The sequence below is a fragment of the Chaetodon trifascialis genome, chromosome 2 (genome assembly GCF_039877785.1).
Source record: "Chaetodon trifascialis isolate fChaTrf1 chromosome 2, fChaTrf1.hap1, whole genome shotgun sequence".
NCBI lineage: Eukaryota > Metazoa > Chordata > Actinopteri > Chaetodontiformes > Chaetodontidae > Chaetodon > Chaetodon trifascialis.
In genome coordinates, this window is record NC_092057.1 from 31,027,313 (window position 1) to 31,048,097 (window position 20,785).

The window sequence follows — 20,785 nt, forward strand, 5'->3', positions numbered from 1 at the left end:
ACTTATTCCCTACTTTTTTGTCTTTTTTCTGTCCTCTATTCGCGTGTGCAATGTCGGGCCCCTTTGACCTCAAAACCCCTGCGCCACACCGGCGGCAGAATCGAAAGTAGACCCCATTACAGTAAAGTAAAGAAACCCCAGCAGTTGGACATAGCCAAGAAGGTGAAGCAAATACTCGAGCAGATGGTTCAAGTTGGACACATAAATAGACAACAATTCATTTACCTTAGAGGAAAGGATTTCGTAAGGTCGAGACAATTTTATTTATTACCAGAATTGCTTAGGGATCCAAAGGACTGGAGTGCAGTGACTAAAGGACACTTACGATTTTATATTGAAAGTAAAAAAATATAACTGTCATAATTGACAATTGATATAGACAAACTATACACCAATATTGAAACCAAAGCAGAAGCTGTGGTTGTTGAAATGTCCAAATGCAGAAAGACCAGATAAATACATATTAGAGTTACTGGGGATCAACCTTTCTAAACATGACTTTTGAGTTCAAGTCTGATTTTTTTCTACAATTCAAAGGCACTGCCACGGGCAAACAGTTTGCACCATCATAATCAAATCAAAATCAAACTTTATTTATATAGCACTTTTCATACATAATAAAATGTAACACAAAGTGCTTCACAGGATTTAAAAACAATAGAAATCAAAATAAAGCAACAATAAAAACCCATCCCTCCCACCCTCCGTATGTACAAGCACCCACCCTCAACTACATGCATACACACACGCACACATGCGCACATACATACACACACACACACACACACACACACACACAGACACACACACACACACACACACACACACACACACTCACACTCTTACTGCAGACGATGGCAGGGGTAACGAGACATGGCACGGCACTAATGACTGAGGAAAAGGCCACCTTTCGGGTCGTCCACACCGAGGGACATCAGGGACTGTGAGCACAGGGGGCACCCGCACCCGGGCCCACCCGAGCCCGACAGACCGGTGGGCCCCACACCAAGGTAGGGAGTCCCCCAACCAGCCGGGCCAAGAGGGCCCGAGGACAGCCCCCCCTGCAACAGATCAGACACATCTCTCAGTGTGGAGGACCCGCCGAGGAAACACTGGAATTAAAAAATAAACAAATAAATAAATAAGTTGAAAAAATAAATAAATAAATAAACATTTAAAAGAAGAAAAGTTCATAAGCAAATATTCATAGGCAAATATTTATATGGCAATCGAAGAAGAATCAACAGTGGCTAGTGCGCCACTAAAATAATTCCACTACTTCTTGATGATTCCTTGATGATATTTGGAATAATATTTGGGACATATTCAAATCAAGAATTTATTGAATTTATTAATCATTTAACTCACATTACAGGTCAGTCAAAATTAAGTACATCATTGATTAAAAGCAAGTCAACTTTTAAGACAGCATCACCTTTAAAGTACTACATTTTAACACCGCAAGTAAATTGGATTTTAATGTATATTTTAAAGATACTAATATGCACTCCCTTCTATTAAAAACAAGTTTTCATCTGAAACATACCTACAAGGGGATTATTAAGCCTCAATTACTATGATTTAATTTAAGTATGCAAGTAATAAGGGAGGAAGATTTTATTTGCAGCCCTCAGACAGGGAGGATACTCGAGGCAGTTCCTACAGAATTCACTAAAAATGTACACACAGAAATCCAAAAGCAAGATCCAGAGAAAATTATTCCATACATCTAGACTCATCAATGAGTGTACAATTAAATCAATTCATTAAGGAAAAGTTCCAGTCCTTTCTGAAACATACATAGTATTTAAAGAAACATATTTCAACATATAGAAGGAATAGGAATTTAAGGGAAAGTTTGATTCAAAGTACATTGCCTGTCCTGAATTCTGTCCCACATAAAACCACTTGTCCAGAGTTCCACTTGTGTTTTTGGGTAAAAAAATAATATCACCAAATAAGTTTACAAAATCCGACCCATGCGTAGTCCAAATATCAAGAACTGAGTATATTTAATTATTTGCAGAAAGTGTGGCATCAAGTATGTGGGAGAAACCAGCAATACAATTCAAACTAGGTCAAATCAACATAAATATAATATTCAAAGAAAAAAGAAAGGGAGCACAAAATGCTTGAGAGACAATGGATTAAAACTGAGTACAAAATACCCAAATGGTCAATGAGCAGTGAGGGTGTCTGTCCAAGCGGAGAATGGACTGTTTTGTGGGCCAGGTTATTACTTTTCCCTAACAAGACTGTGCCTTCCTGGTTTGGGCTGGTGCTCTCCTGCTGTCATTATTTCTCTTTGATTCAGTGGTCTTTGGATAACTGCAAAAGAAATATATAATAATTGATGTCAGTAAGATTTCAATCTGATTTAAACCTCTAGGGAGAATTACATTATTTTCCATTAATGCCACATAGGCCATATCCCTAGCCCCTGACCCTTTCTCTCCAACCCCTATTCCTCACCCCTAACCCCAACTGTGGTGATTTACAACTCTAATGATAAGTGGTACCATGATTTAAAGACCAAACTATTGAACAATCAGAGGAGTTGGTCACTGGGGTGGCCCAACCTTGGAAGGATTCTGAAGGGGCAGGCAGACGCTCTTTATGATCTCCTCAACCCAGGCGACCTAAACAAAAGACCAGCACCTATTCCACTCCCCCAGCGACGAGCAAAAATGGTCGAGAGAATGGTCAAAACCTAAACCTAACCTTATTCAATTCATGACCCCCACCACAAACACTGATGGGGTGAAACAACATTTAACAAGTTAATAAAAACTAAAAAAAAAAAAAATATCCATGCAGAGTCATCAAAATCATTCACATCACAATAAACATAAATTCAAAAGACTAATTGACATATGTGGTATTCAAAAACAAAAAGTAAAAAGTCTACAACACAAGTTGGGTAGCATTACAAAACAAAAATGAAACCTAACTTGCATGGGCGCTTATAAATTTAATGTAGTAGGAACTCTCCCTCATTCTTGCTCTGGCTGCTTAAGGGACAAAATCTCTCTGCCAGTCTGCAAGCATATTCACAACTTTTGCTTTGCCTTCTTTTGTGCCGTTGCCTGAAGAAGACCCAGAGTGGTCGAAACATTGCACACAGGCACAACCAGACATAGATCACATGGTGGAGATGGTTTGATCACAATTATTCTATTGCAATTGTCATCAACTTTCTTGGCTGGTTAAGTTAGTTCATGCTCTGAAACAGCTACGAGAGGATACAAAAGCCAGTAACTCCATAACTATACTACCATACCTTGGCTTTTGACCTTCCATTTTCACTGAGCATCAAAACCAGTGCAAGACAGTTTTTAAATTTATAGCAGCTACACTATGTGGCTAAGTCAGAGTTAATTTTTATTCTACAGCAAATATATATACATATATATCATATACATTTTTGTCATATGGCACCAATAATCTTTCAAAATGAAAAAAAATGCAAGAAAATACATAGAAGTAATGCTTGTGATGATTTATTGATTTGTTTTACAAGATATTTATTCATTTTGTGTATATTCTTATATTTGTTTTCTAATGTCTTATTTTGTTAGTATTGGCCATTGTGGAGTTTCATATCTTACAATAAAGTGTTATCAGTAATCCTAGTAAAAATCATTGATTTCTAATACACAGCTGAGAGGTATGGGGATCACCACAGCAAGATTTTGTTTATACAAAGCTTGTCCTGTATCAGACAGAGAAACACATGCAGTTCCTACTTAAATTCTTTGCCTTAAAGGGGTTAAAGCCAACAGCCCACAAGGTTTTGTAGTTGTGGTGATTTACAGTTACTCCCTGGGACCCCAGCAGTCTCTGCAGTCTCATGGCTCTAAAATTTTGGAAATCTTGATTTTAGCAATGTATATTACAGTATATGAGTTTGCTATGATATTCAATAACAGTATGGCAGCAAATTATAGGATACAAACACTTTTAACACTTTTATTCACCCTATTTTCCTCTCACAGATAGACAGACCAGTAGACAACATTAAAGAAGAGAAAGGAAAAGGGGAAAAGGGCTCTTGCATAGAGGTCAATGCGTTTGGCAGCAGCAGGTATGACAGGTTTGGGTGGTGCGGGTTTCTTGTTGGCTTTGCTCTGGGACTTGAGGGCCCCTGTCACTTCAACTGGTTTACCATAACAGTCAAAGTTGGACAGTTCAAAATCGCGAGGTAAAGATCCCACAATGCTGAAATCATTGGAGCGAAGGTCCGACTTGGAGGTGCAAACTTTCTTACGAGTTTCTACCACCTGATAAAAAACAGACTGTATTTTAATATTATGTCTTATGACATTTTGCTGTATAAAGAAAGAGTCACCAAATAGGTTTAGTCTTGTCAGACAACTTTCTAGTGCACAACTCATTGGATCCCCCAGGCAGCATGCTGGGGCCATTATTAATTTTCTATATTCATTTTTTTTATTAAACATGGATGATTTAAAATATGGCTACTCATGTGATGCCTTTGCTTATGAAGAGAATGCTGCATTCCTAGCAACATACAAAGATAAAGCTTAAGTAGACAATTTTAGTGGAGTTGAGTATTGAGCTGCGCATGAATGTAATTTGTAATGTTGCTCTCTAATAATACATTTTCCATTCATTAAGGTAAAACATAGGTCATTCGTTTCTGAACTCAAAACAAGCTTAAAAAAAGGAAACAGGCCCATCTGTTCGTGAGGTCAATGCCATTCTAACACTTAGACATTCCTACTCTTGTTCCTCACAACTCAAAATCAAATACAATCTTCTGATGAATCAAAATAAGCATATCAGCGTATTTTCATATTTCACATAATTTAATCTCATAGTAATCTCATCTTCAAGAATGCATGTGATGCTTATTACAAATAACGTAAGTAACAGAAATGCAGCTTTATTTGACCGAGCTCTGTGTACCTGCAGTGTATTGACATGCATGGGTGTTCCACCAGTTCCATTCACCGTGCTGTTAGTTTTATTTGAAGGCTTCTTTCCTTCTTTCTCTTTCAGAGCTTTTTCTTTTGTGGCCATTTTGGCTTTCTCCTCTTCAATCAGTTTGGGACTGTTTAACATTACCTACAGAGAAAGAGAAAGGGAAACATACAAAGAAACAGAAAGAATGTGAAATCGAAGGAAAGAGAGAGTATATTATGGATGTCATGGATTTCATGGACACAAATTAATGCATGGATAGAAGTTTGAAAATCGACCTCTATTTGAAGTTTTAAGTTAAAACAGACAGCCCTTATTTTTTTTGGAGTATATTATACTGAATTAACAGGGGACAAAACTATCTTTTTTGTACTGTAAGTTACTTTTCTTTATTCTCTCTCAAAAATGTCACACACACCATCTGAACAGCAGATGAACAACTCTTGCTTACTTCAGAATAAATCTGTGTGCAAGCTGACAGCAGTGTTTCCTTTTATTCCTTTCCTCATTTTTAACAAAATACTGTATGTCAAAAAACTATTAACTTATCCCCAAGCTATCATCAGTCACGTGAAATGTTGATGAAAAGTGTTATTAAAATTGTATTTATTTATGTATTTATAGGAGTGTTTCTGTGAGATGTTCTGTCAAATTAGCTAGTACAGGTAGCTTAGCTAATGCTAACAGCCTGGAGCTCTTCATTGCTCCACAGCTCTCCTAGACCTGAGACCGCTAAGACATGTAAATGTAATGCATAGTAATATACACACATACACACAATCTTCCTTTTATGCAGTTAATTCAGATCAACTCGGCTGTAAGTATTTGTGTAAAGGCTATGTAAATGTTCCTCTAAATTTGGAAGGAGATTGTTGAAGGAAAAGCTGTTGAGCTTTGCCATAATGTTGTCTCCCCCTCTGCTGAATCAAAGTGTTCATGCTTCAGGTAGTAATCATTGTAACACTTTACAAAGACGCCACACAGATCCATCCATCCACAGATCATTACATTACAAAAACATCCTGTGGGTCACTCCAAGTGGATGATAAGAATAAAAAAAAAAACAGTTTTGACAAATAAATGACATAGTTAAGTTTAGAATATGAACTACTGGATTAGATGTACAGGAACCTCGAAACTGCAATTTTTTGGTGTAATATGTGTGAATTATGAATGTTGTCTTGCTGTCATATTTTAGAAATGTGACCATTCCCTTTGAATTAGCTAAATTTTATTACCTTTCTTTCCGGGTTCAGACACAGGTTTTTACAGGTCTAAATCATAAACTTTGTCTACCATCGTTCACCTTTAAATAGGGAACACTGCTCAGCACGCAGCAGTCTGTTTTGAAGCTCGGGATCTCGAGAGGTGGGAAGGACAAAGCTGCTTTTAACACCACAAACTCGATACACTGCACTGCAGTTTACAATACACTGCACTGAGAACACGGAGTGCAGTTCCAAAAAGCACAATACTGGCCTTAGGCTACTTGATAACAGTCACTTTTATTTGCTTTATACCATGGTCTGGGTGAATACTCGATTCTGATTGGCTGCAGGGTGTCCATTTAAAAGTGTTGTGGACACCTATAAAAAAAGTTCCGGTCAAATACCCTGATTGTTCTAAATTATTGCGCTGGCTCAAACGCTAGTTGGTAACCATGGCAACAGAAACTCAGAACATACGTTAACATACGTTGTTTCACAGTTTATTTATCACAACAGCAAGACAGTAGAGGAAAAAAGGTGCACTTGCCCTCTGAAATACTTTGTATCACGTAACATAACGTTAAGCAATCATCTCACTTCCCTCCACTGATTAGGCCTGATATAACAGCTGCGGCCGACCGAGCTGCAGGTTCTGTGGCCAGAGCCGGTTACCTTGGCAACGCGTCACAACGAGAGCTATTAAATAGTCTTCTCAGACTGCGTTAAAGTTAGAAATATATTCACAGATTCGAACTTCCGGGATCAATAACTCCCACGCGAAAATTTATTAGATTTATTAGATTATTTATTAACGATACCTCTTCTCAACCGTGGTAACACAGACAACGAGCTACAACCTACTTTTTTTTTCAAAATAAGCCGTCCTCCGTGCAGTATGAATTACATTGGTCTCTACGAGCGGCCAGAAGCGAGACCGGAGCGCAGGGACCGTCTAAAAATGTCTATACCGATAAGAAATAATAAAAGATTATTCAATAACATTACCTCTGTTAAGTGTAGTGCCACCAAAATCCCCACACACCACAACACTTAGTTTGGGAAAAGGTGCTTTTACATAATTTGGGGGAAATTTTATTGGGAATAATTTTAAATAACTTCACTTCTATGAGGTGTAGTGCCACCAAAATCCCCTCACATATCAATGGCCTCCTCTTGGTTGCACTACAACACTTAGTTTGGAGAAATGTGCTTCTACATAATTTGGGGGAATTTTTCAAGGGAATAATATTCAATAACTTCATGTAAATAATGTGTAGTGCCACCAAGAAAGCAGAAAGCAGAGAGTCTGATTATCAAGATGTGTTCCCAGGACGTGGACAGCACAACTATTGTCCACATCTTGTCCTTGGAATGCTATAAGCAACCTGTGCGCGAGTGTTGTTTGGGCATGGATCTAATACAACAGACATCGCTGACAGTAGAGAAGAGAAAAGTGTCATCTGCCTCCTGTTATCCAAACTGGCTTCCACCAGTCATTTTATCTTACAACGCTGAACGGTACAAGGACATTCATTGGGTTAGACAAATGCAATAAAATATCACAGGATGAGAACACATGAAATGATTTGAAAGGAACAAATCGTTACAGGACTACACTACAGAAGTAGGGTTATTGAATATTATTCTCAATAAAAATTCCCCCAAATTATGCAAAAGCACCTTTTCCCAAACTAAGTGTTGTAGTATAAAGAGGAGGAGGCCATTAATGTCTGAGGGGATTTTGGTGGCACTCCACTCTATTACCATGAAATTATTGAATATTATTCCCAATAAAAAATCCCAAAAAGTATGTAAAAGCACATTTCTCCAAACTAAGTGTTGTAGTATAACCAGGCAGAGGTCATTGATGTGTGTGGGGGTTTTGGTGGCACTACACTTCATAGAAGTGAAGTTATTGAATATTATTCCCTTGAAAAATTCCCAAAAAATAAGTAAAAGCAACTTGTCCCAAACTAAGTGTTGGTGGCACTACACATTATTAACATGAAGTTATTGAATATTATTCCCTCTAAAAATTCCCCCAAATTATGTAAAAGCATGTTTCTCCAAAGCCAATGATGTAGCATAACCAGCAGGATGCAATTAATGTGTGAGGTGAGTTTGGTGGCACTACATTTAACAGAAGTGAAGCTATTGAATAATCTTTCATTGTTTCTTATCGGTATAGACATTTGTAGACGGTCCCTGCGCTCCAGTCTCGCTGCTGCTTGATAAAAAAAAAGTAGGTTGTAGCTAGTTGTCTGTGTTACCACGGTTGGAAAGAGGTATTGTTTGCTGTCTAATAAATTTTCGCGTGGGACTTATTGATCCCGGAAGTTCGAATCTGTGAATATATTTCTGACTTTACTGCAGTTAAACACTGCCGCTTCTTGTGAAAAACTTATGATTTTAACGGTAAAAAAAAAACAACATTAACGTACCCTTACGTAATGTTATACTATTCCTAATGTGAAGAAAATTTTATTTTATTTCTGTCGTCTGTTCTGACTTGAGACTGTAATTCAAGCTACCTCATAGAAGTTTACAATACACTGCACTGCATGCATGCACAATTGTGCATAAATGTTACATGTTAATATAAGAGCCACTGGTAAAAAAAAATAAAAAAAAATAATAATAATAAAAAATAAATAAATAAATAAAAGGGACATCCTGGATCTTATTCTTTGCTCATAATGTTTTATAGAAGTATTGGATCGGGACTCGGTATTGGCAGATACTCAAAATCAAATGACTTGGACTCGGGGGCAAAAAAACGTGATCAGGACATAGAGTCATGCTTGCATTTTGCTATAGCCACATGATTTTGTTGTTTCATCAGTAGTCTTGATTTTATTTTGCACCTAATTGAAATGCCATTTGTCTTATTTAAAGTGGCATCTTGTGGTGTTGACTAGCACTTGTATGAACTTCTTTGTAAACCGGAAGTAGATCTACTTGTGCTAATAGGCTGCTAATTTCAAAGTGGTAATTCATCATTCATTTGTATTGTGTATAGCTAACAGATATATGCCAATGCTGTGTGTGCTTTGTGTGTTTAAACATACACTGCAAACTGCCATATTCATTGTTTGTGTTCAATATTAATGAGGCAGTTATCCGTATTGTTTGCACATTCCCAAAAAGAAATCCCTCAGTAAACTTCATAAAGTCAGCAACTTTGTCATGGAGTTTTTTTGAGACTGTTTACCTGGGTGGATAGCTAGCATTAGGAGCTAGTGAGGCCTTTATATCTTCTGCTACAAAAATAATCACTGATTTTTTGTCTATATTTTATGTTTTCATTATATCAAATTATTTGCACAACGTATTACATATTGCTTTTGTAAAAAAAAATAAAAAAAATTCAATACTTATATTTCTCACCAACGTATTCTTAGATTGAAACAGATGTGATTGACAGACTGTGTGTGTGTGTGTGTGTGTGTGTGTGCGTGTGCGTGTGTGTGTGTGTGTGTGTTTAACAACTGACCTGCACTACAGCATATTCCACCAGTGATGAAAATCCAAAAAGTAGGCAGGCAATGAGCCATATATCAATTGCCTTTACATAGGAAACCTTTGGTAGCTCTGACGCCAAGGACATACTCTCGCTGGACAGAGAGAGTACTGATAAAATCCCTAGAAACACACAGATACACACATTACCACATGTGAATGATTATTTTCAGATAAGTAAGATCTGTTTTCACACTAAGTTCAGGAACAAGACCACGCCTCAGACACACCCTATTTCTGCACCAAGGTATTTATGTGCTCCTGATTCATTCATTTCCCCTTCAATTTGTTTTCTGTACGGTCTCATTCTCCACAACTCAACGCCACAAGCAAATCGGCCACGCTCAGAAATCCACTCCACCCCCGACGATTGCAGCTCACAACCCCCAAAAATTCCCATGTAGCCAGCACGTCACCTGCCACAAGCTCCAGGGGAAGACCTTGTGTCTGTCGTCCGAGAAATACCGTCTCTGCCACTCAAACAACAGGCGAAGCTTCCGCCATACGCAGGCACCTAGATAACACCCCTACCACGCCCAAGCATCAAGCACATCCAAGTGGACAGTAGCTCATCTGAAACACGTTCTCAGGCAGCGAAACATCTACTTCCACAACTCCAACTACCTCCCTCTACTTAACAGTTTCTCCCTAGCCACCACTCTACCTCCAGTACACCCAGTCACTCACACTCAGGCAACAGATACTCACTTTACTGATCTATTCAACCACATTTAATCCACATATCGCATATCCCGAGAGAAATACAAACTGTTCTAAGCCCCCTCCACCTCAAACAGCCAACACCCACTCGTTCCACGGAACTCACACCAGCTGAATTCACATTCTCTTTTTCCTTGCACAGCGACACAATCTGTTCCACTTTCCCCGACCATAGATAAAAGCTGGATGACTATCTGTCCATCATCCTAGACCTAGCCTTGTGATTCAGTGGTTACACATACCGTGCACTTTTGGCTTCCCAAGCCGCCGGTAGCCTGCATCAATTCAACCAGGGAACCTATTGGGGAACACTAGACCCAGAGCTATATTGCCAGGTTTTCACTGCTTGTCCCTCCCTGAATTGCCAATCATGAGGGGCACCTTCCCACCCAGCCACAGAGTGCACCCTCATGACCCCCCTACCTCCGCACTCCCAAATAAACGAATGCCAACCGTCTTCCCCAGTCTGCCACCCATGGCCCCCCCACCTACCATCACCCCTAAGCCAGCTTCCACCCAGCCTATCGCCCTTGGCCCACTCCCCAGAGGCACAGACAGGAGAGGAAGGCCAGTCCTATTCCAAAGTGGAAGAATGATATGCAACTTCAACAACCTAGGTTGCAAGGCCTCAAGCTGCCGATTCCTCCACACCTGCTCCTTCTGTGTTGGAGCCACATCCAGACCCATCTGTCCCCCAGCCCAACCATGCTTAACCTGTGTAAGTACCTCAACACTCCCATTAACATCCACACTTTAGCTGCTGCCCTAAAGAACCACCCTGACTGCTAGTTCATCAATTATCTAATCCAAGGATTGACCTACGGTTTCCACCACGGGTTTGTAGACCATGCCAAATTCTCCATACATATGCAACAACTTGCAGTCAGCCAGATCAGAGCCAGACATAGTAGACAAACTCCTGGCCTCAGAAGTTAAAGAAGCCTTCATGATAGGGCCTTTTCCAGTCCACCCTTCCCCACATTCAGAAACAGTCCAATCGGCATAGCCGCAGGAAGTATTCAGGAAAAAAGAGACTCATTATCGACCTATCATCCCCCCACGGCTCATCAAGTATCAACACCCTAATCCCTAGTCCTGACTTCTCCATGCACTATTCCACAATCGACCACGCCATCTCACTCATCCATCTCGTAGGCCAAGGAGCCTGGTTGTCCAAAGCAGGGATCACCAGTGCCTTCAAAGTCCTCTCTATCCACCCCGACTTCTGGCACCTTTTTGGTGTTCACAGGAAGGGCGAATACTATTTCGCAGTGTGCCTCACCTTTGGATGCAAAAGCAGCTCCAAAATATTGAATTACCTTGCAGAATCACTCTGCTAGGGTCCTTACAAACAACCACAAAGTCCCATATGTCATCCACCTCGACTTTCTTACCATCTCACCACCGTCTTCGCCCCCAGCTAAGGCTCTCACCACTCTCACCACCACGAACTGGGAGTCCCCATTTCCCAAGACAAAACAGAAGGTCCCAGCACATCCCTAGACTTTCTCTGCATCACCCTCAACACTGTCTTACTCCAAGCATCACTGCCCTCCGAGAAAACCCATAGAATTGCATTGCTCATTTCAAATTTCCTCCTGGCCCAAAGGTGCACCAAACATTAACTCCTGTCACTCCTAGGACACCTTCATAGCGCCACTCGCATTATCCCCCAAGGCAATCATTCGTGCCACACCTCTCCATCGCCTCCTCCATCCCATCTCTCCACAACTATGTCATGCTTGACAAAACATGCAAGATGGAGCTTAAACTGTGGCACCAGTTCCTTTTGTCCCGGAACTGCATCTCCCTCTTTTATGACAACCACGCCACTGCGCAGGAAGACATGCACTTGTTGACAGACGCTGCCCCTTCCATTGGTTTCGGCAGCTACTACAACGGAAAGTGGTTTTTGACCACGTGGCCTAGCGAATTCACAACACTCTCCCTTTCCTCCACCATATGCGAATTGTATCTCATCATGATAGTAGCCATTCTTTGGGGGCATGAATGGTCAAAAAAGATAATCATTATCCACTCTGACAACAGCGCTGTCATCACCATCGTTAACAAAGGAAGATCACATGTTCTAGACATCATGCAATTTGTTCGAAGGCTCACCTTAGTTTCAGCTCAACACCAGTTCATCAACTGAGCATCCCATATCCCAGGCCACTGACTTTCTCGTTTCTCCTTCCAGAAATTCAGGCAATTGGCTCCTACCTCTGACCATTTTCCGACTCCAGTCCCAACATTTTCAGCCACCACCTTCAACTAATACCAGAGCTAGAAAGATTACGGATTGCTTCACAAGATGCCATCCTCAATAGGGTCTCCCCCCAGATGATCTCCTCCTATCTGACCGGATGGAATTGCTTTAAAGCTTATATCAATGGTTTAAATTTCATCACCAAGTTAGCAACGGGAGCACCGCCTTATCCCACTCTCACATATCCATCAAAGGTCTCAAGACTGAACCATGCTCCGACCCTAAACGTTTGCCTCTCACTTCAGACCTTCTGGCCCGATGCATAGTCACCTTGCGTTCAGATGCATGGACTACCAACCATCCCGGCACACAGCCATCTCCCACATTTCCATCCTTTCATCCAACGCTCTCGTCTTCCACCTAAAACACAGCAAAACTGACCAGTCCAGCCCGCCTTAGCCCATTCACCTCGACTGAATTCAATCCTAAATCCTTACAAACCCATCCACGATCACGTAAGCTTAAGACTAACCAATCGAGCCTCGCCCCAAGATCCATTGCTCATCTCAGAAACAGGCTACGTAGCCACACGCTTCTGGTTCCACCATCACCTCTGCTGAATCTTATTTAGATCCAGCATCCAGCCCGAACTGTACTCAGGCCACTTGTTCCACATCGGCGCCGCAAAAAACACTTCCCGGCAGGGCATTCCCAATCACATCACTAAAATTCTCGGTCACTAGTCTTCACCTACATACCTCATTTACATCTGCAACAACCTGAGAGACATCAGAAATGCCCAAGCGCAGCTGTCATCTGGATGTTCTTTTGGGGCTCAACCAGCGTAACCCAAGAACATACGAAGAGGCAGCTGCCCCACCCTGAGTCTCTTCCTTCACTAGTCTCCTCTCATTGCTGAACATCCAGCCACGCTGATCAGCCATTCCAATCCACCCACCTAAGAGTCTACCATCCCTTCTTCCACTCTCTCCCCCTTTCATCCCCTTTATTTATTTATGTGTCATTACTAAGTGACTAAGTATAAAAACAGTGTTATGCAAAATTACTGAAAATTAGTAAACATGTCAAGGGAATGAGACCAGGCTTGTAAAATGTGGTACTCACCCAATGGTACCCTTGCAGCTGAAGCATCGGGATTGATCCAGAATGATAACCAGGACAATACAACAATCAATAGAGTTGGAGCATAAACCCCCATCATGTAGAAACCAACCTGGCGCCGCAATGTAAAAATCACTTCTACACAGGTGTAGTATCCTAGGAAAAGACAGAGATTGAGTAATTTTGCATATTCTGGCAACATTAACAGTAAAAAAAATACAGGGATATTACTGAAATTTCAAAGTACAGAAAATGCATATTCAGTGTCTTTTATTTCCTGACAGCCTAGCTTGCCAATGTACTTCTTTTTTTTTTAATTAAATGTTTTTCATTTTGATGATGGTATTACAGTTGGAAGTGTATAAAATAATTTAAGCAAGCAAGCAAATTTCTCAATTGCCCCCCCCCCCCCCCCAAAAAAAAAAAAAAACTACAGTGACATTGAAATAAATATCAATCACTGGAAATAAGTAAAATAAAGGTACTATAGAATACAAACATTCAATAGCCACACAATTTCTATTATTTAAGTAGTAGATTTTTCACAGCAGCAATGCCTCTTATCCACATTTGTAGGGTAGTGGGACTGGCTCTATTAATCCTGCCAGATGAACGTTCAATAAATAAAATGTTCAGATAGCAGCTCAGCCAATGTTGTAATGAGAGAGTATGAGCTTGTATAAAGCGCTAGACAATTGCAGTCATGTGACATATTTTAAGATGAATAAATTGGTGATTGGGAATTTTGAAGACCCTGCAACATTGTCCCATACTACATCCCAGTCTATCACTCTTCTTATAGGAGTCATGTCTTTTTCCTAGATAGAAACCATTGGGTGTGACATAAGACTTGCATAGATGTAAGATACGATTCTCTTAGGGGCACTCAAAACCAAATCTACAATCGGGTGAACCTTCAACTCAGAACCCCATGGGTTCGATACAAATTAAAGGCTGATCTTAACCTAAAATAATAAAACAGAGACTGCTTGGGAATATTATAATAGGTGACGAGGTCATTAAAGTGTTATCTCCATTTAAATCATGTAGGACTTGTACACCTTTTTGGACCCATGTGTCTTGAATAAAAGGCTTACCACTCATTAGTAGATTTAGATTCCACCAATCAGGGGAGGTTACATACCACTTTCCTTTGAGTCCCAGAAACCATTCAACTGTCTTAGAGGTTTTAACATATGTGGTATTATAGGTCCATGGCATAAAATACATTTCTTTTGTCTAATACCAGAAAACAAAAGGTCCCGCAATCTCACTGGAGCTATCAATTCTTTTTCTACATCTCTCCATGGTGCACATGCTTCTGGGTTCATCCAGTAACTAAGAGAGCGCAATATGAAGGACCAATGATATATTTCAAAGTTTGGATAAGTCCAGCCCCCTTGAGATTTATCCAGCTGCAGTGTAGACCATTTGATACAAGGTCCTTTTCTGTTCCAATCATATTTACTCAGCAAGGAGTCTAACTTCAACCAGTAATTAGCTGGTGGTGCTAGGGGTAACCGAAATAATTAAGTTAGTCCTTGGCAAAATATTCATTTTCACCACCGAAATATGAGATGGAACTGTTGCTGGAAGGGACATCCACCTATTAATATTACCCTCTATCTTTTAAAATATGTTCATATAGTTGGTCCTTGCCTCAGATTTTAAAACTTATTTATCTGAACAGCTAAATAGACTAGTTGGACTATAGTGATTCTCGATGGGAGTACCCTTTTATCTCGCTCTGTATTGAGCAGCATCAGCACTGATTTAGAGAGGTTGATCTTAAAACCAAATATTAACCCAAAATTCTCAAGCATTTTAATAGCATTAGGAAAAGAATTCTGTAGATCTGACATATATATGAGAGTGTCATCTTCATATAGCGATATCGAGTGGGTGGAGGCACCTATTTGTACAGGGGAAACTGAGGTACTTTTCCAGATTAACTGGGCAAGGGGTACCAAAGAGAAATTCAAAAGTAGTGGCGATGTGGGACAGCCCTTTCTTAAGCTGCGGGATATTCCAAATATTTCTGAGAAAGTCCCCCCAGTGCAAACTTGGGCTGAAGGATTAGCATACAAAACCTGGATCATCTTGATAGAACCTGGGCCAAAGTTAAACTGTCCAACTTTCCAGAGGTATTGTCTTTCTAATCTGTTAAAGGTCTTCTCAGCATCAACAAATAAGAGTCCACTGGGTGAATGAGTTTTCTCTGTTTATCCTATGACATGTAGTAGTCGCCTAATATTGTCTGAGCCTAAGCGCCCCTTCATAAATCCTGCTTGATCCGGATTTATCACACCCCCTACAGCTTTTTCTGATCAAAGGGCTTATACCTTGCCATATATCTTTAGATCAGAATTGATCAACAAAATTGGTCTATAATTGGAATTCTAACGGGTCTTTACCCGGTTTTGGCATCTGTAGGAATTAGATGACTTACTAAGCCTGGGAATCAGTCTATGAATTGTAAAATTCTTTATGGCCCTCTGTCACTGAGAGGAGAAAGAGGATCAAAGGACATTCAATGAGGGACACAGGATAGACATGGAAGGTTAAGGTACAATTCACTGTACCTGAGGAATTTATGGTATAGTATAAACCCTAGAGAAACAGGATGAGTGAACTCCCCCAAATAGTCTTTGTTTTGAAGGAAAGATTTATGATTACCAGGTGTGTGAATGTGTGTGTGATAGCCATCTGTCCTGTTTTGTTGAAAAATATAAAAGTCAAGACATTGTGAAGATCTAGAGAGAACACTGGGGAATGACCTTTGTTAGTAGATTTCAGAGTGAGGAGTTCCTCCAAAGAAAGTGGCGCTTCTAGTCTTTTTGATTCTTCTGATTACAGGGTGGGAAGATCTAGACCAGAGAAGAAATTATCATATTGTTCCTGAGATGGTTGCTTTTCAGAGGAGTGTTTCATTTATCTCTGGGGTGGTTGAGACCAGGCCCTTCCTTCCTTTATTGAGGTTAGAGACCTGCTCTCCTGCTGCCTAAGAATGAGAGCAAGGAGGCAACTTGGTCTGCTCCCTTCCTTAGTAGTATTTGTGTTTGGTTATATGCAGTCAGTGTTCCATCCTATGTTTCAGCAAATTGTTCAGTTGTGCTTGTTCAACCTTCAGTTTATATTCGTTTTCTTTTGTATAGATACATTCCAAGTCTTTCTCTAATAAGCTGCAGCTTTGTTCTATCTTAGAGATTCCTGGAGCATTCTGGACCTTTTAAGGTGCAAGGAGAACCAAATGGCATTGTTGCATAAAAACCCCTTAATGGAAGCCCACAGCAACATTGGGTCAGATACACTATCTCTATTGAAACCAATAAATCCAATCAGTTTGGGCCCCAATTAGGCTATGTTTCTTGGTTTTGAAGGATAGTGGTATTAAGCCTCCATCTGGATGGTTTGCCTCTGACGGATTCAAAATTGAAAGAGGCCAAGATAGGATTATGATCTGATAAGTGCCATGGTAGAAAATCTATAGATTGTGCAGCTGCAAATATTTGAGTGGAAGCTAGAATATAATCTATTCTGGAGGACATTTTATGATGGGGGGAAAAGTATGTAAAATCCCTAGCTGTTGCATTCTGCAGTCCTCATAAATCTACTAGGTTTATGTCTTGAAGGAGATGATGTAATGTTTTGCAAGAAGCTGCATGAGTGGTGGACACTGAGGTATTTGTCCTGTCCAGGCTACTATCAAAAAAGGTATTCATGTCTGCACCAATAATAAGAAGGTAATCAGTCAGATCCAGTAGATTTTGGTGATCTGTGGGAAGAAAGTTGGCTCATAAACAGTGGGTGCATAAACACTCACAAAAGCCCCCTTCCTACCTTGTATAGATGTACCACAATATGCTAGCCTTCTTGTATCATCTGAACTAACCCTCTGACATTATCATCAATTTTATGCATATTTTCCAACTCCAAGCTATACAAACTTGAATGCTAATTGGATTTAAGCCTTATCGGGTGATGTGTATTTATGTAATGAGGGAGGGTCTGGCCTTAAGTGATCAACACCCTATATCAAGGTAAGCATAATTACTAGGCAGCTTCTTTACCTCAGACAAAATGGGCCAAAAATTGGTTTAAACGACTCTGAAAAGTCAGTAATTGTAAAATGCCTTTGAGGGGGGTGAAGCACTTTTGAAGTAGCTAAGGTATTGAGGTGTGATCACCAAACAATCAAACATTCAGTTGCAAATAGTCAACAGGGTTGCAAGAAACGTGTGGAGAAAATACCTGAAGCTACTAGGAACCCATTAATCTCCAGGGCTGCCATATTCCAGACATGCAACCTACCTGGAGCGTCCAGAAGTACAAGGTGTTCAGAGACATGGCCCAGGTAAGGAAAGCTGACAAACGACCACCACTGAACAAGACTCAAACTTGAAACACAGGCCTTTTACTGCATCACTAATGGGCACAGAGCTCCACTTCGAGTCAGAAGCCAGCAAGGTGGAGATGGGGTACTTGTATGGGCTGCTATTAAGGATGAGCTACTTGGACCTTTTCGGGTTGAAGATGGACTTAAAATCAACTCCCAAACCTACTGCCAGTTTTTAGAAGATACTTTCCTCAAGTCAGTGGTACAGGAAAAACTCTACATCATATAAGATGGCCACGATTTTTACGCAGGACAATGCTCTATCACATGCGTCCAAGTACTCCACTGCTTGGCTAGTCAGCAAAGGCCTTAAAGATGACAGAATAATGACATGGCCCCCTTCCTCACCTGACCTCTTGCAGGTTCCAATGGACAGTGGCTGAACCTGAATTGTGGATCATAGCTACATCTCCTGCGATGGCCCTGCCTGACATCCACTGCAACTACTACTACTATTAGTCATACTTCCATTATTATTACATCCACTGTTACTGTTACTGTGATTGCATCTCTCTCTCTCTCTCTCTCTCTCTCTCTCTCTCTCTCTCTCTCTCTCTCTCACCCAACTGGTCAAGACACATGGCCTGGTTCTGCCTGAGGCTTCTGCCTGTTAAAAGGAAGTTTTTCCTCGCCATTGTCGCCATGTACTTGCTCATGAGGGAATTGATGGGTCTCTGTAGATAAAAGAGTTTGATCTGTACCAGGTCTATATGGAAAGTGTCCTGAGACAACTTCTGTTGTGCTTTGGCACAATAAAAATAAAATGTAATTTTATTGAATTAAATTCTTAAATGTGAGATTTACAGTGAGAGAAGATAACACTTCTTTGAACAGCATTTGGGAGGCTGTAGTTGCTGCTGTAGTTGATCAACTACAGATCAAGAAACTAACAGACTCTATGGATGGAAGGCTCATGATAGTTGGGGGGTGGCTACATTGGTCACTGAATACTTGTTGAAATGTCAAAAATGTTTATTTGTAATGTCATTTTGAGTTGTTAATTTTTTATTTTTACTCTAATAAATGAGATGAATAAGTGAGATGGGAAATTTAAATTTTTTCATTTAATTGCATAATCATTCTTCACACTAATAATTGCCTAATAATTGTGCACCCATAGATATTCTCCCGAGAAAACCAAAACTCACTTTCCTTTGTTAAATAATAAGGTTTGAGGTACATTAACATTTTGGATTGACTGACTGCACTGCATTTGTGCAAAAAAGAATTTATTCCTTGGGAATACAATTGTGCATGCAGTGTGGTCTGACAACCACCCAAAGCGCTTTTACAACTCAAGTCTGCATTCACACATTCGTACGATAGTGGGGAAGCCGCCCACTCATTACGACCGTTAACCATCATATCCCCCCAAATGCTAATGCGAAACTAGCAATGAAAGAACTATATGCTGCTATCCACAAACAACAAACTGCACACCCTGATGGAGCATTTATTGTTGTTGGAGACTTCAACCACTCCAACTGAGGACTGTTCTCCCCAGATTTCACCAGAATGTCTCCTGCCCCACCATACAAAAACCTGAACCATGTTTAGACAAAACATTCCTTACAAAGCCACCCCCCTCCCCAACGTGGGACACGTCCAATCACCTCTCATTGTTCCTACTCCTCAACTGCACCCCACTCATCAGACCTGTGAAGCTGTCAGTGAGGCCTGCTACAGCATGCGGACGCCACAAAGTATGCGGATGCCACACTCTAGCACCAGTTCCAACACACAGATTGGAAGGAATGTGGACTTTGGCAGCTGTACAACCTCCAAGCGGAGGGTCCTGGTGACATAGACTTTAGACATTTAGACTGCTTTTTTATTGATCCCAATTTGGGAAATTACTTTGTTGCAGTAGTAATTAAACAAAACCACAGTGAAAACTGCCCAGTACATCACTGGTGCCCAGCTAACTGCCATCAAGGACCTCTAAGCTGTGTCCAAAAAGGGCTCACAGCATCAGCAGAGACAGCTCCCACTCCAATCATGGACTGTTTGCCCCCCTCCCATCTGGTAGGAGGTTCAGGAGCCTCCGTTCTCTCGTTGGGCGAGATACTGAACCCCAAAACTGATGCTGTGCCTCGGTGTGTGAATTCATATGTACATCGCTTTGGACAAAAGCGTCTGCAAGTAACTGTAATTGTAATTGCTGAGTTGTGCCAAGCGCTGTGCAAGCAAGCAAAAGTGCACCTAACCTATTTCAAAGCAGATGTCAACCGCAACCTGTGATGATCCCCCCCCCCCCCGAAACAAGCTTATGTTGCAAAATTCAACTCTTGCCAGAGACCATAGAGAATTGCTGTGGCACAAATGGTACAGCAATCATCCACTTATCAGAAGGTAGGCAGGTAGTTCAATCCCTGGCCCCTGCAATCTACATGTCAAAATATCTTTGGTCCATATACTGAACCTCAAACTGCTCCAATGATTTGCCATTGGTGACTGTGCATGTGAATTTTACTGCTAAAAATGAGCAGCTGTCACTCAGCCATGTAAAAGGGCTTTGAGCAGTCATTAATACTAGAAAAAGTTCTATATAAACAGAGTCCATTGACATAAACAGAGTCCATTGACATTTTTAAAAGTCTTTGTCTTCTCAGCTCCCAGTACTTTTGTAGCTTTGAAATGAATCTCTTTTGTTGCGGAGAACATCTT

At 40.6% G+C, this 20,785-nt stretch overlaps 1 protein-coding gene across 2 annotated transcripts in view; it reads right to left on the minus strand.

The window, feature by feature from the left end:
• Positions 1–3,484: 3,484 nt before the first annotated feature.
• The window catches only part of LOC139340599 (glycine receptor subunit beta-like), a 170,803-nt gene continuing 153,502 nt past the window's right edge, over positions 3,485–20,785 (minus strand). For both annotated transcript variants that reach the window (XM_070976513.1, XM_070976517.1), the window contains 4 exons: positions 13,726–13,878; positions 9,646–9,794; positions 4,930–5,088; positions 3,485–4,280 (listed from right to left, as the gene is read on the minus strand). In XM_070976513.1, the coding sequence (XP_070832614.1) occupies positions 3,990–4,280; positions 4,930–5,088; positions 9,646–9,794; positions 13,726–13,878 (752 nt within the window). In that variant the 3' untranslated portion in view covers positions 3,485–3,989. The remainder of the gene's footprint in view (positions 4,281–4,929; positions 5,089–9,645; positions 9,795–13,725; positions 13,879–20,785) is intronic.